The sequence below is a fragment of the Lissotriton helveticus genome, chromosome 1_1 (assembly GCF_964261635.1).
Source record: "Lissotriton helveticus chromosome 1_1, aLisHel1.1, whole genome shotgun sequence".
NCBI lineage: Eukaryota > Metazoa > Chordata > Amphibia > Caudata > Salamandridae > Lissotriton > Lissotriton helveticus.
In genome coordinates this window covers 1,812,542,887-1,812,560,865 of record NC_136057.1, presented here as the reverse complement: position 1 = coordinate 1,812,560,865, position 17,979 = coordinate 1,812,542,887, and the positions used below count along the sequence as shown (strand labels likewise).

The 17,979-nt window shown below is 49.8% G+C and overlaps 1 protein-coding gene across 1 annotated transcript in view; it reads left to right on the top strand.

The window, feature by feature from the left end:
- ARHGAP29 (Rho GTPase activating protein 29) overlaps window positions 1-17,979 on the top strand; it is a 341,359-nt gene that overhangs the window by 279,600 nt on the left and 43,780 nt on the right. The window contains exon 15 of the mRNA XM_078640938.1: window positions 11,152-11,280. Within this exon, the coding sequence (XP_078497064.1) occupies window positions 11,152-11,280 (129 nt within the window). The remainder of the gene's footprint in view (window positions 1-11,151; window positions 11,281-17,979) is intronic.

The following is a 17,979-nucleotide window of genomic DNA, read 5'->3' as shown; positions in this document are numbered from 1 at the left end:
CCCTTTTGTGTCCACAACTTTGATAATCCCCTCCCTGCGAAAGTGACAGGTGATCAGTGTTGGAAGGTGGGGACTCAGACAGTGGGATATAAAGATGTAAGAAGGAAGTCAGCTGGTGTGGAGTGAGTGCAGCCTCCCAACACAACCAGTAAACATTAGAACAAGCATATAGTTCACGTATCATGGTGGGTAGAAAGATTTGTCTAGCGGACTGAGTCCAGTCAAAGGTCTGGCATATGGTCAGTGTTCACTGCTTGAAGATGGCTCCCCCCTTCCCCTCCACCCACCATGGGCGTAACAAAGGCCCTTACAGCCCCCGCAGTGCGGGGGCCCCCTCAGTGCAGGGGGCCCCCTCAGCATAGTACGCTCACTGACTAGATTTGGGGCCAGTTAGTTTTACAGTTACGCTCCTGCGCACACGTACCGGCGATGTGCGCCATGACAGTCACATGAGACATTACACATGCGTGGTCTTCAGGGTGGGGCACAGTCCAGGGTGTGACTATATTGAGTCATGCTCAATGTAAACTGCACATGGGCGGTGGGACCATAATTGGGAAGCAGTCTGCTCCTGCTACAGAAGCTGCAGGTCACAGGTGAGACGAGTAAAAGTACTTAGTAGTTATCCAGTATTTGGGTGTCTTTCATAGATTCACATGCCTGAATCATTCCCCGTCGTCGAGACGGGAGCCTCCGGTATATAAAAAAGTAATGTCCTAGAGACATACATAGAAAGGAATAGGCCTAAGGATCCCACCTTAGTGTCCTATCCACATCCTTTTGTAAAAAGGACCAAAATAGAGTAGGCCCAAGGGTCCCACCTTAGTGGCCTATCTGTGTCCTTTTGTAAAAAGGACCAAAGTAAAGAAGCCAACCAATCAGCTACTACCTCCTTCTAGAACCTTCCTGTCGGGAGCCTAGGTTCTCAGATTTTCTACCGCACGTTGTGCTAGGGAGTCTCCACCTGAGTTCTCCTCAAGATTTTTCTTCTTCTTACTTTAAAAAACGAATTTACCAAACTTATTACATTATGGCTGATGGCCAAAAAAGGGTCTCTTCAGAGCCTGTTCCTCGTGTGGAAAGAAAAGGCTCCATGTAGAGGACAAGCATCTAACCTGCCTGTATTGCCTCTACCCTCACCATCAACCCAAGGACTGCAAAATATGTAGGACCTTCTCAAACAAGACCCTCAAAGACAGAGAAGGACGCCTGCTACTCTGGCTGAACAGGCTGAAGGACAGGACAGACGACTTGGTGTCAGAAGTTGGTGAGAGTGTCTCTGGTACTTCACAATTTTCCTTGAAGAGGCCAAGGGTTACTTCCCCTAGCCCCTCAGACACCCCTCCTAAGAAGACTCTCAAGAAGTCCTCAGAGGGCAAAACCTCAGTGTCTGGCAAGGATCTTCCTGTCACCAGGAAGCAACTGCTGACCTTGACGACGACAGCGTTGATTATTTCTTCAGCGCAAAAAACTGTGTCGACGACCACCTCCTCGATGACGAAGACGACGCCTTCATCGACGGCGAGTATGCCAGCGTCGTCGACCATTCCATTCACTCCATCGACGACGAAGACCTTATCGTCGACGACTAGGTCGACATCGAAGTCGAAGCCGTCGACGATCATCCCGTCGACGAAGGACACGTAGACGACAGGGAAACCGTCGACGACGGGGAAAATACCGTCGACGAAGGACACATCGACGGGAACGCCGTCGGCGGGGAAAATACCGTCGACAAAAGTAATATCGACGACACCGTCGACAAAGTCATCGACGACCCCTGGTAATGCATCGGCGCCGCATCTGACAACGCCAACAGGGAAATGGAAAGAGTCTGAGTTGCTATCTCATGCCATGGATACCTTGCCGCCACCGACATCCCATATCGCCATTAAAATTACGAGAAGGCCAATTACGCCAGACCTGACGTCGCCCAGTAAGGTGCAAGAGCTGCCTCCAACCTGTCTATTACAAGGCGAGGAGTCGGAGGAAGAGTTATACACACAAGCCACAAGCCCATCAGACCTGGTGGTCAAGTGCCAAAGCACCGATGAGGAACTGGAAGAGGTGGAACATATAGAGCAGTCAGTCCACACTCAAGTCCGCACACAGGTTACACCGATGGTGTGCCTACCAGCAGCCATTGTATCAGACCTGCAATTCTTAATACAGGACTATAAACAGCGGTTTCCGGAGAAACCCACTACGCCTACACCTACAGCTGTACAAGCACCCACTCCTTTGTCCCGACACAAGCTGCCACCACTGGTGCTTAGTAGGGAACAAGAGCCAGTACAAGAAATTCACTCGTCTGATGATGAGGAAAGAGACCAGGAAGAGGGCGAGGTCCGTGACGACGAGTCAGACCCAGATGTAGATCAAGACTATATCGCTCCTTCTCTGGCCTCCCCGGAACCACAGTCCTCAGAATCACCACCCGCAGACATCGGTGGATTCCATAATCTTGTAGAGCGTGCAGCCAAACGATTCCATATGGCTATGGAAACTCAGGAAACAGAGTGCTTCCTGTACGACTTCAAGGAACCAACTAAAAAGACAACCAGGTCAATTCCCATCATTGACTTTATATGGAAGCAAGGGAAACTACTGATGCAAACACCAGCTTCACTCCCAGTAGTAGTACCCAGGCTCGATAAAAAATACAAGGCGACTTCATCGGCGCCAGCATGCCTCACAGGTTACCCCAAAGCAGACTCTGTGGTAACCCAAGCGGCACAGAAAAACTCACGTAACCCAGCATCGCCTCTGTCAACACCACCTGACAAAGAAGTCAGAAAACTGGATACTATTGGCAAGCGTTTCTCCACCACGTCGGCCATGACCGTGAAGGTGGCGAATTCAATAGCACTTCTGGGCCGCTACAATAGGCAACTCTGGGCAGATATTGCACCTTACCTATCTAACCTGCCAGAGGATTTAAAAGAGGAGGCTCATTCGCTTCTCTTGGAAGGCCAAACATCTGCCTCCGAGCTCATTGACTGCGCAATGGATGTCGCCATGACCGGTTTCAGGCAACTGGCAGGTGCTGCTGTACTCAGAAGACAAGGCTGGCTCAAAGCCACCTCTTTCCGCCAGGAGGTGCAAACGAAGATTCTTGATATGCCTTACGACGGCCAGCATCTCTTCGGTGAAAAGATTGATGAGGCCATAACTACTATCAAAAAGGACACGGACACTGCCAAAGCCCTTGGAACACTGCAATTCCGAAACCAGTCCTTTCGTGGAAACAGAGGTAGAGGACAATCTTCTTATAGAGGCACCTACCAGAACAGGTCCTCCTATTCATACAACCAGAACAGAACGCAATACCAACCGCGAAAACAGCAGCAAGGGCGTCAGACTTCCTACGGCAAGTCGAACTACAGGGGGAAGAACCAGAAAAGACCCGCTGGCAACCGCCAATGACTTGTGTCAATGGCCAGTCCATCCACCATTGAATTTTTTAGAAATTGGAGGGAAACTCACACACTTCCTAGACAATTGGAAATTGATAACAACAGATCGGTGGGTGCTCCAGCTCATTCAATTTGGACATTCTCTAGAATTTGTCACAATTCCCCCGACAACACCACCTCGCAAACGGTCCCACAGGCACCTACGATTGCTTCTTCAGGAAATCTCTTCCATGCTACAGAAGGGAGCCATAGAGAGAGTTCCACCAACCCACAATGGAAAAGGTTTCTACTCCCACTGCTTCCCGATCCACAAGAAAGGGAAAAAGTGGAGACCAATCCTCGACCTCAGGGCACTCAACGTGTTCCTAAAGAAACAATCGTTCCGTATGGTAACACTCCAGGAAATCCTGGGACTACTGGAGGTAGGGGACTACATGACGTCCTTAGACCTGCAGGACGCTTACTACCATATTCCTATCCTCAAAGGGCACAGGAAATACCTCTGGTTTGCTGTAGCGGGCAGCACTACCAATTTCGTGTCCTCCTGTTTGGCCTCAAATCTGCTCCACGGATATTCACCAAATGCCTCTCCCCTGTGGCAGCCTTCCTTCGTCAACAAGGACACCAGGTCTTCCCATACCTGGACGACTGGCTGGTAAAGGCACCATCTGCGACCGGCGCAGCCAAATCCTCCAGCGCCTGTCTGGATATTTTCCACCGACTAGGTTTGACCCTCAACCACGAAAAGTCGACACTGGTACCCAACAAGGTCATTACATTTCTTGGGGCGACTCTAGACACGGAACGCGTCAAGGCTTTCCCCTCTCAGGAAAGAAAAGTCAAACTCATCTCCCTGTCCACGTCAGTGGCATCACGGAAGACTTTACCGGTCCGCACCTTCAAGTCCCTCCTCGGCATGATGTCCTCATGTATCATGCTCATTCCCCACTGCCGCCTCAAGATGCGCCCACTCCAGGAGGAGCTGACGAAACAATGGACACAGAGTACAGGATCATTCGAGGACCGCATACGAGTCACTCGAACTATGGTCAACCACTTACAGTGGTGGAGATCGCTCAAACACCTGTCACAGGGATTGCCGTTTATGCTTCCCGCAGAGCCACATGTGATAACAACGGACGCATCCCTAGAAGGCTGGGGAGCGGTCCTCCAAGAACTCCAGATCAATGGCAAGTGGACAAAACAGGAAACCCAGCTCCACATCAACCTATTGGAGTTAAGAGCGGTCTTCCTAGCTCTACAAGCTTTCCTACCACGCATTCGAAACTCCCCAGTGCTCGTCAGGACAGACAACACCACGACGATGCACTACCTGAACAAGCAGGGGGGGATGCGATCGCTCTCACTATCTCGAGAATCGCAAAGAGTCTGGAACTGGCTTCTGGAACATGGAATAACGCTGAAAGCGGAGTACGTCCCGGGCAAGGACAATGTCTTGGCGGACGCTCTGAGCAGAGAGGGGTCTTCATCCCACGAATGGGAGCTAGATATGGAAGTGCTGGAACACACCTTCGCGGAATGGGGAACTCCGCGAATAGACCTCTTTGCCACGAGAGAGAACGCCAAATGCCCAAGCTTCGCAAGCAGGCATCACCACTCAGGAACCCTCGGAAATGCATTTTCCATCGCATGGCGCAACGTCTTTGCGTACGCCTTTCCGCCATTTCCACTGATACCCAGGGTTCTCAGGAAGATAAAGTCGAAGCCCTGCACTCTGATTCTGATCGCTCCATTCTGGCCGAGGCAGCACTGGTTCACGGACCTTCACCGCCTCTCTGTCCAGCCACCTATTCGCCTGCGTCAACATCCAGCTCTGCTCACAATGTCCCAAGGACAGGTACATCACCCGAATCTGAGCTCTCTAAAGTTGTCAGCTTGGCTCCTGAATACCGGGAATTCAGCCACCTAAACATCCCGCAGGAGTGCAGAGACGTCCTTGCAAAGGCTAGAGCGGACAGCACTAATAAAACTTACTCACTAAAATGGAAGCGGTTTTGCTCTTGGTGTGTGGCCGAAGGCTTGCACCCCTTCCACATCACTCCACAGCAGCTGCTACCATACTTACTACATCTGGCGCAATCGGGCCTTGCACACGCATCGATCAAAGTGCATCTGGCGGCGATCTCGAGATTCACCAGGACTTCTAAGGGTCCATCCCTGTGGGCAAACAGACTTATAAAGCAGTTTCTTAAAGGTCTCTTCAGGTCCTTCCCACGTCCAAGACCGATCCCTCCGTCGTGGCACCTCACTGTGGTCCTTCACCAATTAATGAAGCACCCCTTTGAACCCATCCATAGGGCAGACATCAAATTTATTTCATGGAAAATGGCCCTCCTCCTGGCTTTGACTTCTGCCAGAAGGGTCAGTGAGTTGCAGGCTCTCTCAATTCAAGATCCTTTTATGCAGTTCAAATAGGACAGAGTCATTTTACGAACTAATCCTCGGTTTATTCCGAAAGTCCCCTCGGACTTCCACCTCAACGAACCAGTAGTACTCGGGTCATTCTTTCCAAATCCTACCACTGTAGCCGGGAAAACTCTACATTTGCTGGATCTGAAGAGATGTCTTACGTTCTACATTGATAAGACAAAACACTTCCGAAAATCATCTCAACTCTTTATTGCCTTTAGTAGACCACGGAAAGGCATGCCCTTATCAAAACAAAGCATTTCAAGGTGGATTTCCTCGGCGATCACCTTTTGCCATGACAAGGCCGGACGACCTTTGGACTCAAGAGTCAAAGCTCATTCGACAAGGGCCATGTCCACGTCTGCGGCACTGTTTGCTGGAGTGCCGGTATTGGACATCTGCAGGGCGGTGACCTGGAAGTCCCCGCATACCTTCACCAGGCACTATTGCCTGGATACTGAGCTGATGAAGGATGCAGCAGTGGGCCGAGCAGTGCTTCGCCATCTATTCCAGTGAGGTGAGCCTTCCGACATCCCTCCATCCTTTACTGGTATGCACATTCTTTTACTAATATTTACATGACAATGCATTTTGGTGGTTTGCAGTCGCATGATATGTATTATCTACAGACTCATATATGATGTTCCATCAAAAATGTGCATAATATATTGCTTGCTACTCTGATTCAGGCATGTGAATCTATGAAAGACACCCAAATACTGGATAAGAAATGCGTTACTTACCTGTAACTGCAGTTATCCAGTATTAGTGTCTTTCATAGATTCACATGCACCCTCCCGCCTCCCCTGGAAGGACTCGCCTATCTCTCTAACAAGTTTACGCCTACCTAGCTTTGTGCGTACGAAAATCTGAGAGACCTAGGCTCCTGACGGGAAGGTTCTAGAAGGAGGTAGTAGCTGATTGGTTGGCTTCTTTACTTTGGTCCTTTTTACAAAAGGACACAGATAGGCCACTAAGGTGGGACCCTTGGGCCTACTCTATTTTGGTCCTTTTTACAAAAGGACGTGGATAGGACACTAAGGTGGGATCCTTAGGCCTATTCTTTTCTATGTATGTCTCTAGGACATTACTTTTTTATATACCGGAGGCTCCCGTCTCGACGATGGGGAATGATTCAGGCATGTGAATCTATGAAAGACACTAATACTGGATAACTGCAGTTACAGGTAAGTAACGCATTTCTTACGATATCACAATTACGGTGCTTGCGCTGGCGGCTGGAGTGCATGGGTTGGGTGGCCAGCACCCTCTAGAGTATAGTCTCCTTTGAAAATAGTGGACACAGGCTAGGAAGTCTGGTGGTCATCTGTCTTTCTCTCTGGGGCGACCGCTCCGAGGAGTCTTATGAGCTCCTCTCTAATATGGCCAAGTGGCAGCCGGTGGGCGCGGGCATTATGGAATAATCACGGGTTGCTGTATGGTGGGGACGCTGTCCCACATTGGCAAGGCTTCTAACACAAAACAAAGCCAACCCTGTTCAGTAAGAACCAGGGCATTTAAATATTCTAAGAAAGAAAAGCGGTTCCTTATTGGAACCATAAATGTATACTCAATGAAGTAATAAGCACAATTGCACAATGAGACTGCTGACGGATGTAGTCGAAAAAGCGACAGAGAATAGTCAAATACTGGTTGTCACAAAACAATGACTGTATTTTTCATTGTAAATATGCATAGTTTCCCACATGAAACGGAACCAAAAACACACCTGGAAGGACAATACACTTATACAGACAATACATAAAAGAAAATAAGTTTTCCAAACTGAAACAAACGACCAAATAACAATTGATCTTTTACAAGCGAGCCCTTTTAGCAATTAAATGGGTCAGATAATTGGTAAGTTTTGAAAATGTCATCGGCAATTTGACCCCCTTGTAATGTGGGTTCTCATCAGGACCAAATGATAAGAGGGTCACCTGAAGAAGGAAAAGACAAGGAGAGTACACACCACCAACATGCTAATAAGGGGAAGGGATACTCAGATGGGTTACCCTGGATGGAAACCCCCAGGAGGAGACTCGTGCCTCAAAAGGTTAAAATTGTAGAAGTTAGCATAGATGTACTGTCTGTTGCCTGGGGAAGCCATGTGGATATCCCCAGGGAGGAGACTCATGCCATAATGGAAGGAGGATAGTCACACTAGCATCGATGTGCTGCGAGCTGTCGGAAACCCCATCCCCCAGGGCCAGCTCGCAAACTATGTCCAGGGAAATCCACCCCTAGGACGAGGTGGTTTCTCTGCCTGCAGCGGTGCAGGCAAGCAAACCTGTGTTTGCTCTTGATTGGTAGGAGCATTTTCAAAACTGGAGCAAACACCAAGTCTGCTCCCCACTGACGAGAGCAAATACAGGGACATGCAAGTCCAGCACCAACAGCAGACAATACTTCTATATAATATTTAAGAGAGGTAGAAAAAAGAGGTGATGGATGAGAGAATAAGCTATAGAATTTAGAAAGTAAAGAGAAAGGGAAGAAGAACCAAGAAAAAGAAGGGAAGAAAGATGGAAACTACAAAGTAGGGAAGATAGAGAGGGGTAGTGAATATAATGATGCCAATGAGCAAGAAGCAAGAGTCTAAGCAAACTGTCGGGGAAGGGGAGGCATCTTGCAAAAAGGGGGACCTTATAAGAAGAAAAATATCTGCTTTGTTCATTAAATTGTATAAGATATTTTCATATGATGCAGTCCTGTATACATCTTTGCAAACCATTCCTCATGTGACAGCAATTGCAGAGAGAGCGCCAGTGTTGGAAAATACAGATTTTGGCAGCTATAATGGCAGTGACAAGCAATTGGTGAGCAACATGCATCAATTCGGGAATGTCTGATAAGTCACAGAGTAGAATTAGGGAGTCTAGAAGTGGCGAGGGCAAATTCATAGATTCCCGGGGCGTAGAGACTACTACCATCCAGAAGGTGTGCATGGTGGGAAAATCCAGGAATATATGGATGCACATTCGCCCTTCCTGAGCAACTAATAGCCCATTGGGAGCAGACGTTTCTTCATCAGTTTCCCTTTCTGCACAGAAACAGATGAAAATATTGCTCCTGTCCATTGGAAGCAGCATCAGGAGCTGCTCCCTGCAGGTGGGAATAATGCCTGTTCGCGCTGTATGTGGGAAGCCGGCTGAGGCCTCTCCCCGCGGCCCCCAACAACACTATGGTGGGCACCAGTTCACCCACCTTTATGTTGAGGGCCCTCGGGAATAGGGCCCCTAGGGCCATAATCAGCCTGGTGAAGGCGCCACTTGCCCCCCCCACCCTTCCCCCCCCCTCCCCCCCCCCCTCCCCTAAACAATTTAGCTGGGGGAAGAGATCCCCAGGGCTGAAAACTGCCTGGGGAGATGGGGCTGTGCGCTCTCCTCCCCCTGCAAAATGACTCCGGGAATGGGGGTCTCAGGGGTTGAAATCAGCCTGGGGAGGGAGCCACATGCCCCCCTCTCCCTCAAAAGAACACCAGGCCCCAGGGATCCTGGGGCCGTAATCGACCCGGGGAGAGAGCACGTGGGGGATGGGGTCCCCAGGGCCTACAAGGCTCGGGGGCAGGTGGCCCCTTCCCTTTAATTAAAAAAACAAACTGCCCTGGGATCCCTATAGTGGCTGTATGTAGGGGGGTTGACTGCAGGGCTTGGCCATAGGCGTGGTGGGGGTTGCATTAACGTATGGTAATTAAGTATTACTTTACCTAAAAAAAAAGACATTCACTGAAAAAAACAATGACTAAAGTAACACAGTTAGGTGAATTTGTCAATGACGACATTAATTTTTTGAACTACAAAAAAACACAGAAATCCACCCGTTCTAGTTAGCAGCGCTAACTATAAATGTGTGCCCCCGCCATGCATTGCTTATGACATCACTCATGATCTGTTCTATGACATCACTCATGACATCACTGATGAATTTATCCAAGCTTAGTTTCCGCACTTATTGCTCTATGAATTACTATGGCATTAGAGGCCTGACAGGAAGTACAAATTAGCTTAGGAGACTATCTGCTATAGTTACTGCCATTGCAACATTGACCCTATACTATGCATTTTACAGCTAACATAGTTCACATTAGCAATCAACCACAGATATATAGGACACCCTTATTGAGTATCGTGTTCAATCTGTACACAACTGTTCTCAGAAAGCCAAGTTCCTAAAAATAGTGAATGTCAATTCCAAAACAAATGACCGACTCCAGACAGCTTTTATCTATATCAAATACCTGAAACGCACAACACCTACATTGAGAAATGAAGTTTATATTAGGAGAGAACTGGGTACTGTAAACAGTGCCTTCTCTATGAAGAGTGTTTACTCTATTCCACACTGTTTACATAAAGTAAAACTTTCATGAGAAATACACCATAGGGTATTAAAAAGTATTTACTAAGAGCAGTGTATACTCTATGCAACAGTTGTCAAAAAAGACTCTATTTGCTAAACAATAATCAGGCTCTGAAGGTGCTAAACATCATACTTACTACCTGTAGCCTTCATACTGTGGGGATACGTATACAGATAGCCTATCTTCTCAAACAAAACAAGCAAATGTACATCTGTTAGTACCAGGTGCACACATTCTTCTACTTTATGTAGAAGAAATTGTCATGCTGACAGGATTTTGTTTAATAACTCAAGGTTGCCTACAAAAGTTAGTATCTGCTATGTAGAACTTTCCTCCTGTTGAACACTTTCTGCAGAACCAAAAAACTTGTGTGGAACATAATGAACATAAGTCAACTGTCACCTCCACACAGTGTTACTCATGAATACAAAGATTTATAACGTGTTGAATACCTCTACATACCTATGGTACATTAGGAGCACATGTGTTTTGTAAACACACCCATTAGTTGGACACTGGCTGTACAAAATTAGGTAGTAAGGTGGCGGTGCATGGCAGAGGCGCAAGTTATAGTTAGTGCTGTTGCCTATAACTGGTGGATTTGTGTTTTTTTCAGTGAATGAAAACACACACACTACACGGGCTTATAAATGAGGTTGCATTTCCTGTCCTTTGAGTGTGTTAGTGGAATTGAGGTTTGTTCTTGGTTCCTTAACCTTTGTGCAGTTTTTGTTGGTTTCGTTGAATGTGGTTGGTTGTGTGAGGGAGCTGAAGGTTGTGTAAGGTGGAGAACAATGATTCTGTATTAACACATTAGTTTGACCAAAATCATTACCTTTCATTAATTTGGTGAAGCTGGTCAGTGCCATGACTTTTGGAAGAATGTTGCAGACAAGGATTTATAAATGTACCTAATTTGATTTTTTTCTTTTCCACTTAAAGCAATAAGAGGACCACCCCCTTTCCGTTCCTGGTCAGTGGGCAACCAAAGTAGTGGAATGTGCAGTGATTCTGAAAGCGCTGGAGGAAGCAGTGAATCCCGCTCTATGGATTCTCCATCTGCCAGTCCAGGTACATATGTTCATCTAGTCTCAAACAGTTAAGTAATGCTTGTAGTGCAAGAGTTTTCTCTTTTGTAAAATTGATTGTTTGATTTCACGTAATTCTAATGATCTGCTATCCACTTCAAGACATCTTTGTATTATTTTCATTGAAGCTTAATTTTTATTCTTTCATCTGGGTCCTCTTAATTTGTTTCTTCATACTGACAATTGGTCTTCTGACAACTACACTGACTGAATTAGCTGAGAGGTTTAGGATGCTGAAGGCGATGTGGGATGTCCGGTGTGCGTGGCAGACTGGCAGACTTTTTTTTCTCAGCAGGGTTTCTTGTGTAGCATGAAATACTGTTAAATATTCCCAACATTAGAGGAGGCTACCCACACTCATGTTATGTTTAAATACAAGGATAGAAAGTTCCTTTTTGCCCAGTCATTACGTTACTGTTTTCAACCTGGTAGGTTCTTGAGTGTACCTTTTCTCAGTTTTTTGAGCGCTAAGATTCCCTCGTTTATGCCAACAGAACATTTTGCTGGGGCAGGCACATATGGATACAACTAAATTTATTGGAGGTAGGTAGGTTAATGGACCGTCTGGATTGTGCGTGTGTGTTTCTTTTTAATTCAGTAGATGCCATCCAGCCTAACAACGTTTAGCCTGTTACATTCAAATTAAGGCGTCCCACCATACTGTAAGCATAGCCTGCCTGACTTCTAAGAGGTTCTAGATAAGCAGCATCTTCTAACTAAGCGTTCTAGGTGGGATGGTTTGCTATGTAAGAAGAGCTGGATTTTTCAGACAGTATAGAGGGTAGGTTCTGCATCATGGAAATGTAATGTATCTTGCCGAAAACCTTACTATTTATTGACAAAATAGCTTCATTGCCTCAAAGTCAACCCTAAATATCCAGGCATCTCCACTACATTCACCAGAAACATTGCTGCAAAAATAGTATCTGAAAGAAACACGTTAGTGTTAGATTCCTTACCTTATAATATCCCCAGGAGTCGGACTGGATCCGGAAAGTTTTCGTCCGCAGTACCCCTGCGCATCGTTAGGCGTCTGCGGCTCCGCATCCATCGTCGTGATTGCCGGGATGACGTTGCTGGAGTACTTGGATGCCGCCCTCGCGCGCTGACGCCAGTTCTTCTTTTTTCCGCGCCAGCAAGCGCAGATCCGGGAAGAGAGTACCCTTAGTCAATGTTTGACTAACTTTTTGGACATTTTTGTCTATCTTTTTTGAGTCGACTCGAGTCCTGGTGCCGGTAGGGATGCCCGGGTTCAAGCCATGTGACGCCTGTCACCGACTGATGTCGGTTACCGACCCCCACCGCCGGTGTCTCTACTGTTTGGGGACCGACCACGATGACAAGTCGTGCCCCGACTGCCGGGCCTTTACGTCAAAGGCTAGGCGGGAGTGTTCCCGTAAGCTACTCGAGCTCCGGCAGTCTGCTCCGCGCCGCTCGAGGTCCCGGTCGAGGAGGAGGTCGAGGAACCGGCCCAAGAGCCGGAGTCATCACTGATCGTCGGGATCCAAGTCCTCGCACTCGGGTAGGTCGAGGCATGGCAGAAAGAAGTCGAAGAAACACCATCGTTCTTCGACCTCCCCTCACCGGTCATGCGACTCGGCTGAGGGTTGAGGTGGTGCCGCCTTTGCGGCCCCGGCAGAGCCCGCGCAGTCGCATCCAGCCCCACACCCTCCAGTCCCTGGGCTCAATGCGACTCCGGAGCAGATTCGAGACTTCCTCATGGCCATGAGGACTCTTTCCACTGTCGAGACCCGCCGGCGCGCCTTCGGGCCCCGCGGGTCCGATTGGGGGTCCTAGCCTTGTGTGGTCAGCGGCTTAAACCTCGGCGCCGCCGGCGACTTCGGTCGAGGCCTCGATGCCGGTTGACCTCACGACTCCTCCACTGGCGCCGATCCCCTGAGAGCCACCTCCGGCACCGTTCTCGGGCGACGCCGGCCCCGGTTTCAGCCCCGGCCCGGGCTCTGCGTCGGACCGGCGCCAGTCGGCGCCGTCTCAGACGCCCACTGGTGAGGTGTTCGCCTACGCCCCGGCTCCGCCATTTCTGCCTCTTTATCAGGACACGGATGAAGGGGAGGACTGGGCGTGGTCTGAGCACCCTCTGCACAGCAGTGCCAGTTAAGTCAGGACTGGGCAGATGAGCTAGGGGAGGCCAGTGGTCTAGACACTTCGCTTGAAACTGGTTTTATCTCTCCTCCTTCCGTGGCTACGGAGGAGGGAGCTACTTATGCTGTGGTGCTGCGCAAGGCGGCCAAGGCCTTGAGCTCCCTGCAGCGGCTGTGAGTACTTACCTTCTCACTGAGGTGCTTCAACCGCCAGTAGCTCTTCGAAGCCTCTACTGTAGTTTAATGAGGCCCTCACTGACGTTCTGATGGGCACTTGGTCCAAGTCCACCATAGTCTCTCCTGTGGATCAGAACGTGGACCGGCGCCACCGCCCAGCTCTGGGTGACCCTTGCGTTCTGTCTGCCTACCTCACCCCTGAGAGTCTGGTTATCCAGGCCTCCATGTCCCAAACTGCCTTCTCAACCGCACCTCCGGACCGGGGCTCCAAAAGGCTGGAACAGTTTAGCAAGAAACTGTTTTTTTTCCTTCAGCCTAGGGTCCCGGTCCATTACTATCACATGCCTTTTGGACCGTTACACCTGCTCTCTGTGGGATACGGTGGCGGACGTGCTGCCCCAGTGTCCGGAGGAGGCCAGGGCACGGCTCACCTAGGCTCTTGCTGAGGGGCGAGATGCAGCACGGTATTCCATTCGGTGTGGACTTGACACCACGGACTCGCTGGGCAGAGCGATTGCAACAACGGTGGTGATTCGTCGGCAGGCCTGGCTGAGGTCCACAAACTTTTCAGGGGTTTCCAGAGCACTCTCATGGACATGCCTTTTGATGGCCATCACCTCTTTGGCGACAAGGCAGATGGTGCGCTGGAGCTCTTTAAGGACTCCAGGGCTATGGCCAAGTCCTTGGGCCTGTCGGCCCAGCGCCAGTAAACTTCTGCTTTTTGTCCCTTTCATGGCCAAGGAAAGGGCACCCCCCGCACGTTGGTCCAGCCACAGGCCGCAGAACCAGCCTCAACGCGGTCACAGAAGTGCATTCACTGTGGCGGAGCAGGGGAACAGAGACCCGGTCAGTCCACATCGACTCCCGCAGCATCTGCCTCAAAACCTTCCTAGTCCGAGCTTTCGGGCCCATTCCACAAGGGCGAGAGGCAGAGTTCGCCATCACCTGCTCCACTGGCGTACCATCACTTCGGACAGGTGGGCGCTGCAAATCGTCCGAAGGAGCTACTCCCTCCCCTTCGAGACGACCCCTCCAGCCATGCCACCGCAGTGCCACCGCATGTCGGGGGATCATTTGCAACTTCTGCAGGAGGAAGTTACAGCCCTCTTTGCCAAGGGGGCCATCGAGCGCGATCCTGGGCCAGAGGTAAGACGTGGTTGTTATTCCCACTACTTTCCGGTTCCCAAGAAGGGCAAAGGGGGTCTACGCCCTTTCTTGGACCTCACGAGCGACAACGTCTTCCTCCGGAAGGAGAAGTTCAAGATGCTGACATTAGCTCAGGTTTTGACTGCCCTAGACCCTGGAGACAGGATGGTAGCGTTGGACTTGCAGGACGCTTATTTCCACATTCCCGTCCTGCCGGCCCACCTGCGTTACCTGCGGTTCACGGTAGGCCACGAGCTCTTTCAGTTTACCGTGCTCCCCTTCGGCCTCACCAGTGCCCCATAGGTGTTCACGAAAGTGATGGAGGTGGTCGCAGCTCATCTGCGCAGATTAGGGGTTCCAGTCTTCCCCTATCTCGACGACTGGTTGTTGAAGGCAGGCTCGCCCCAAACAGTCGTCTCCCACCTCCAGACTACGGCCGACCTCCTGCATTCGCTGGGGTTCTCCATCAATGTGCCGAAGTCACATCTGAGTCCCTCCCAGAAGCTTCTCTTCATCTGAGTGGTTCTGGACTCAGTTTTGGGTTTATTCTCCCGAGCAGCGGGTTCAGGGTATTCAGGCTCTGATTCCGACCTTACAGCCTTTATCCCGAGTTTCGGTCAGGATGGCCCTACGGCTGCTAGGTCTGATGGCCTCCTGCATCCTGCTGGTACATCACGCCAGGTGGCGGATCCGGGCTCTGCAGTGGGACCTGAGGTTCCAGTGGGCACAACATCAGGGCAACCTGTCCGACCACGTTCTGAGCTCGGAGGGCACTGCAAGACAGTTGCAGTGGTGGCTCACGGACCGCGATTGAGTCAGTGGCAGATCCCTCTCCCTACCCAAACCGGAGCACACGGTGGTGACTGATGCATCCCTCCTGGGATGGTGGGGGGGTGGGGGGCCACATGGGAGAGGCGGAGATCAGAGGCCTCTGCTCTCCGGCAGAGTCCCGGCTCCATATCAACCTTCTGGAGCTGCGGGCGATCCGACTTGCCCTGAAGGCATTCCTTCCCTCTGTCCGGGCAGGTGTAGTGCAGGTGTTCAGGGACATCACCACCGCCATGTGGTACTGCAACAAACGGGGCGGGGTGGGGTCGTGGACCCTTTCTCAGGAGGCTCTGCACCTCTGGACATGGCTGGAACATCAGGGCATCATCCTGGTGGTTCAACACCTGGCAGGTTCTCTGAACGCCAGGGCGGACGAACTCAGCTGTCGGTGCATGATGGATCACGAGTGGCGTCTGAACTCTGACGTGGCGCAAGGTCTCTTTCAGCAGTGGGGAGAGCCTTGGTTAGATCTATTCGCCACCGAAGGGAGCGCATAATGTCATCAGTTCTGCGCGTTGGCATTTCCAAGGCGGCCCTCGCTCGGAGACGCTTTTCGTTGCGAGTGGAGTTGCGGTCTGTTAAACGCCTTTCCGCCTATACCACTTCTGCCCAGAGTGCTGAAGAAGATCAGGTGCGACCGGGCCCAAGTCATCCTTGTGGCTTCGGATTGGGCACGAAGGTTCTGGTATCCTGAGCTACTCAGCATGGCCATCGAGCCCCCGATCCGACTGCCTCTTCTGGAGGATCTTCTGTCTCCGCAACAGGGGATGGTCTTCCACCCAAACCTGTCCAGCCTCCACCTACATGCGTGGAGATTGAGCGGAGACAGTTGATGCCATTTGACTTGCCTCCTGAAGTCTGTGATGTCATTCTGGCAGCCAGGCGTCCCTCCACAAAGACAGTATACGCCTGCAGGTGGAACAAATTTGTGGCATGGTGCACAGAAATCCCCTTTCTGCCCCTCTTTCCGAGGTTCTCCTCTTTCTTCTTTCTCTGGCCCAGCAGGACTCTGCTCTGGGCACCATCAAGGGATATCTTTCAGCTGTTTCAGCCTTCTTGAGACTTCCTGATCAGCCTTCTTTTTCAAGTCCCCTATTGTAAATAGATTCCTGAAAGGCATTACTCACATGTTTCCGCCTGTTCCCTTTGTAATGCCTCAGTGGGACTTGAATCTGGTGTTAACCTATCTGATGTGTGCTCCCTTTGAGCCACTTGATACCTGTCCTCTTCGTCTTCTGACTCTCAAGACTGCTTTCCTCGTTGCCATCACCTCTGCCAGAAGAGTGAGTGAGCTCCAGGCTCTTTCTTCTAAGCCTCCTTTCCTCTCTGTCCATCCGAACAATGTTTCTGAGGACTCGTCCTTCTTTTCCACCCAAGGTGGTCACTGCCTTTCACATCGGCAAGACCATTACCTTGACCACCTTCTTTCTGCCTCTGCATCCTTCAGAAGAGGAAGAGGCTCCACCGTCTGGACCCAAAACGTGTGCTTTCCTTTGATCTAAACCGCACATAACAGTTCCGGGTGGATGACCAACTGTTTGTTGGCTACATGGGCGCTAAGAAGGGACGAGCGGTGCACAAACAGACCATCTCTCGTGGGTCGTTTTGTGCATCAAGATCTGTTATTCCTTGGCTAAAAAGGAACCTCCTGAGGGCCAAGCATTTCTGCCTGGACAGTCCAGTCCGGAGAGATGGCTTCTTTGGCTGTTCTGTTCTCTAGGACTTTCTGGTGTGATTTTGGTTCGCAGACCCACCACCGGTGTTGGTATTGCTGGGGTATCTATTCTAAGGTAAGGAATCTAACACTAACGTGTTTCTTTCAGATGCACAAGTTACTTACCTTCGGTAATGACATATCTGTAAGAAACATTAGTTACTGTTGGATTCCTTACCTTAGAATATCCCCAGGCGTCAGACTTTATGCAAATGTACCCACTACTGTGTGAACTCTAAACCAAGCTTCAGCCTAGAGTTGGCAAGGAATTCATGAAAAACCTTTTTACCAAACATGGTACATGAACAAACGATCCACGTGTAGGGCCTTGCTCTGAGGGTTGATTACAGTTATCACAATGTTAGATGTTGACTGAAGAAAATGCACTTATCCCATCTTTGGAAGCTGAAATAACACATTCTAGGAATTATTTGCATCGTTAAGGAGACCATGCTTTCTCATGCTTCATAAAATTTAAGTTTGGAAAAAAAAAGTTAGAGGGACTGGGAAGCACCTGGAAAGATGTGCAAGGGTACATTCGTTTGTGATGCTTACTCCCTTGTAGGATCAATATTTTGTGTCAAACACTGTTGTGTATTTAAATAGTTTTCAGGCTCTTTTAATGACTTAAAATGTACAGGGAATATAGTGTTTGTTAATATGCACCCACCATTCATCCTAGAGGCAGTTTCAGGATTGCATCCTAACCAGGACA